This window comes from Manacus vitellinus, unplaced genomic scaffold (assembly GCF_001715985.3).
Source record: "Manacus vitellinus isolate BGI_N305 unplaced genomic scaffold, ASM171598v3 scaffold_24_pilon, whole genome shotgun sequence".
NCBI classification, from domain to species: domain Eukaryota; kingdom Metazoa; phylum Chordata; class Aves; order Passeriformes; family Pipridae; genus Manacus; species Manacus vitellinus.
The window spans coordinates 2,552,765-2,556,631 of NW_021939798.1; the positions used below are offsets into that span (position 1 = coordinate 2,552,765).

The window sequence follows — 3,867 nt, forward strand, 5'->3', positions numbered from 1 at the left end:
GGTCACCAGGAGGGACCAGCTTGGTCACGCCAGGAGCCAGCGTGGCACAGTGCAGCCCCCACTCGAGATGTGCTGGGGGTGTTGAGTGTATGGCAGCACCATGGGGATTTGCTCTCTGCCACCACGCAGACACCTCCCACCTCACCCCCTGTACCTCCTTCCAGAGCCCACAGTTTTTCAGCACTGTGCAAATTTCACGCTCACAAAATAAGGCTTTGCCACTTCCCGGATTACTCCTCTCCGAGAATCCCCTGGGATAATTCAACTGGAGGAAAACCATCAAGGCTTTGAAATACATTCCAGCTGCAACATCCAGCACCAGTGCAGGGAATGTACTGGGGGCAGTTCCCAGCTGCACTTGTTTGCTTGGAAATTGCTGGGTGTGTGGGGCTGAGATGCCCCAAGATGGGGAGACACAGCCCGAGTTTGTATTTCAAAGGATGTGGGTTCTGTTTGTGTCCCTGGAGGACAGAGCCAGGATTTGAGACACTCACACAGCTCCATCTCCTGCCCCCAACCTGCCCAATGCCACAGCACCAGGTTTGCCCAGCCCTTCGCATCTTCTGCCCCAGGAGAATTCAAAGTCACACAAAACTTCCAGTGGGTTTTATCACTGAATCCCACAAAGGTGCTGGCTGCAGTGTCCCCCCTGGATTGGACACTTCTCCCACCCAGCCTGACCAACTGGAGAGATCATGGCCCTGTGGGATGGTGGGGGGTGATGTGGGCTTGGCACATGCCAGCACTTCCTGCAGGTGTTGGGGTTTAAATTAAGTTTACTTTCAGAATATTAGAAATTAATTGTGTGATTACTTAGGGTTCATTTGCATCACAGTGGGCCCTGCTCAGAACTTAGCGTGAGCAGGGGAGGAAATGGAGGCTGGATCCACTTATCCCACCAGATAAGAGGACTCAAGGGAAAAGACCTTCAAGAACAGGCAACAGAAAAGGCATGAGACCTTGGTAGAGATAAGGTGGAGGGTAAACATAAATCAAGCTTGTTACTCAGTTACACCAGACAGAAGGTAAGAACAGTTATTGACCTGTCTGTGTGGACATGGAGAGAGAATCCAGTGAGGTGTTAGAGGACCCCAGACCCAAAATCACCAGAGGACCAAGAAGTGTGAGCACAGGAAGAACGGGGACATCAACTGAATGGGTAAAAAGTCCCAGGTTTTCTTTGTTCAGGGTCCCTGAACAGCTCCACCAGATGGAGTTGTTCCCACTGCTGTACCAAATAATTATTAAATTATTCTTTCCTGGAATTGGATGTCTGAGACTCTTCTGTGGGAAATCTAAAGGAGAGAAATTTCTATAACAATTTGGTGACCCAGGTGGAATCCCAGGCCACCACCTTCAGATCCTCCCATCTCCAAAGATCCAACTGCCAGCAGTGGCTGAGCTCACCCAGGACCTACAGAGTGGGAGGCACTCAGGGGTTAGTGTTACAATTCCCTGAGCAGATTTGGTGAAGATACTGTGGGTTTGAGTCCCTCTTAGTGTTAGAGAGCCCTGCAGCTTGTTTATAGTGCACAGCCTGAGCAGTGCAGGGGGTCTGAGACCCTCATGAGGTGCACATAGAAGTGCACTGAGTCTCCCTTAACCCACCGAGTCTCCCTTAACCCACAGAAGGGAGTTCAAGTCCCTCTTAGTGCTTGAAAATTATGGGAAACAAATCCAGCACAGAGAAGGGAGAGAAATGTCTCTAACAGCAGGACTCTGTGCCAGGGCTGGGTGTGCTCAGTGCTGAGCTCACTGGCTCCTGCCAGGATGGGTCCCCTGGGAATGGGATGCTCTCCAGCTCCAGTGGGATAAGGAGGATGGGGACAGAGGAATTAGGGATGCCCTGCCTGGCTGGTGAACATCACCCACTGCCACCAGGCTGTGTCTGGGGATGGGGACCAGCACAGGCAGTGGGGTACGAAAAGATGAAGAGCAGGGTAAGAGGAGAGGCTGCAGGTTTTCCACGGTGTCTGGGACACCAAGATCATTCCCCCCAGCAAGGAGTGGTCCCCCCAGGAGCCCTGGGTACCCTGCAGATCTCCACTCTGTTGGCTGCCTCCTCCATCTCCTCCCTGAGAGCGTCGGCTTTGGCGCCCGAGGGTTGCAGGTTGCTGGCCAGGCCCGAGGACTTCACGGACTGCTGCCACCTGTGGAGAGGGCAGAGCTGTCACAGGGAGGGACAGGGACCTGCAGGGACCAGGGAGCACATCTCAGCAGACTTGGAGGGCAGCACAGGGACCCCCTTCAGCCAAGCCCACCACGGTCCCCAGGGCTGAGCACCACGGAGATGATCCCAGTCCAGCTGGGATGCAGCATCCACTCCCAGCACCAACCACCCCCCATCCCCACAGCCAGATGTACACTCAGGGTTCTAATGAAGTTATTATTCAGCCAGATGTACACTTGGGGCTCTAATGAAGTCATTATTTTCAGCAGGATAATGAGCCTCATCCAGGTGGGGGGAGAGATGAAGGGACACCTGTCAAACCTCTCCCCAGGACGTGCTGTGAAGTGGGGCCATGGACAACTCAGTGGTGCCACAGGACAATCCCTGCAGTGGCAGGAGAACCCAGCTCTTTGCCAGCACATCAGAACTCACCAAGACAGGGAAAAGAGGGAGCAAAATACAGATTTCTGCCAGAAAAAAAATACTCTTTTGCTGCAGAGGGCAGGCAAGGAAAAGGAATCCGTGGATTCTGCAGACAGGAGCAGAAATTGTGGCTCACTGCAGAGCTTGACTTCAAGGCACCCAGTGACACAGCAGACACTTACTGACCCAAGGGAACTGCAGTGCCAGGAGTCCAGGACCTGCTCTCCCTGAAACTAATCATCCCTTGGGAATTCTTATTTTTCATAAAGCATTTGAAGCCACTTCCTACCTCGTCCTGGAGGAGTCCATGTCCAGCACGAGCTTTGCCAAGTGCTTCCTCTGCTTTTGGATATTTGGGATTTCCACCTGCAGGGACACACAGGAATGGGAGGAGACAAATATCCCTGGAGAGGTGTCCAGGAATGGGTCACTCACACCAGGAGTTTGGGCTGGGGCAAGATAAGGATGCAGCTCCTTCTTTTATCATCACCATCAGGGAGATGGCACAGCTCATCCCTCCTCTGTGTCCCCACAGGGACTGTGCCACACCTTGACAGCCCCAACTGCAGAACCCAAGAGGAGCATCCTTGGGGGATCAAAGCTTCCTGCCATGGGGAGCTGGATGAGGGAAGGAAAAGGGCTTTTGGGGATGGCAGTGCAAAGCCCTCCATGCATGGTCACCACTTCCCAAAGGATTTGATAAGAGCTGAAAGCCCTGGACACCAGTAGTGCCTCAAAGCTTCTGCTTCTGCTGGGGAAGACAAAATCAGAACCAAGCCCAGGATGTTTTTCTGGGTGTAAAAGCAGGGAAAAAAGCATTGGGTAAAATTGAAAAACAAAGTTGGCAGCAGGGTGGAAAAGGAGGAGGGGGGGGAAATCCCCACACCAAAGAGTGTTTGGAGCTTGGAAAAATGGGTCTGAAATAAGAGTGTTAACCCACTGCCTCTGGGAAAGGTAGAAAGGAGGAGGAGCAGTGGGAGCAGGTGAAGGAGCCCAGCAGGACACGCTCCAGCACCAGCCCGGCTCCAGGAACTGCACAAGCTGCCCAAGGGGTGCTTTCCCCAGTCAGATGTGAGTCCCCAGCACGGGGACACCCCCACCCAGTGACACCCCCACGCTGCTCACCTCGGCCAGCACGAAGAGGGGCTCGATGACATCTCTCTCCACCTGCAGCTCGAAGTGGATGAGCTCCTGTGCCAGCTTGTCCTCGGCCTCCCCGCACAGCCGCAGCATCTTCCTGCAGGGACACGGGCACAGCTGGGCACTGCGGGGCT

The 3,867-nt window shown here is 53.8% G+C and overlaps 1 protein-coding gene across 1 annotated transcript in view; it reads right to left on the reverse strand.

Annotated features, from left to right (window-relative positions):
* The window catches only part of ARHGAP44 (Rho GTPase activating protein 44), a 23,408-nt gene that overhangs the window by 10,394 nt on the left and 9,147 nt on the right, over positions 1-3,867 (reverse strand). The window contains exons 4-6 of the mRNA XM_029960059.1: positions 3,719-3,858; positions 2,883-2,959; positions 2,033-2,150 (exon numbers count right to left, since the gene is read on the reverse strand). Of these exons, the coding sequence (XP_029815919.1) occupies positions 2,033-2,150; positions 2,883-2,959; positions 3,719-3,858 (335 nt within the window). The remainder of the gene's footprint in view (positions 1-2,032; positions 2,151-2,882; positions 2,960-3,718; positions 3,859-3,867) is intronic.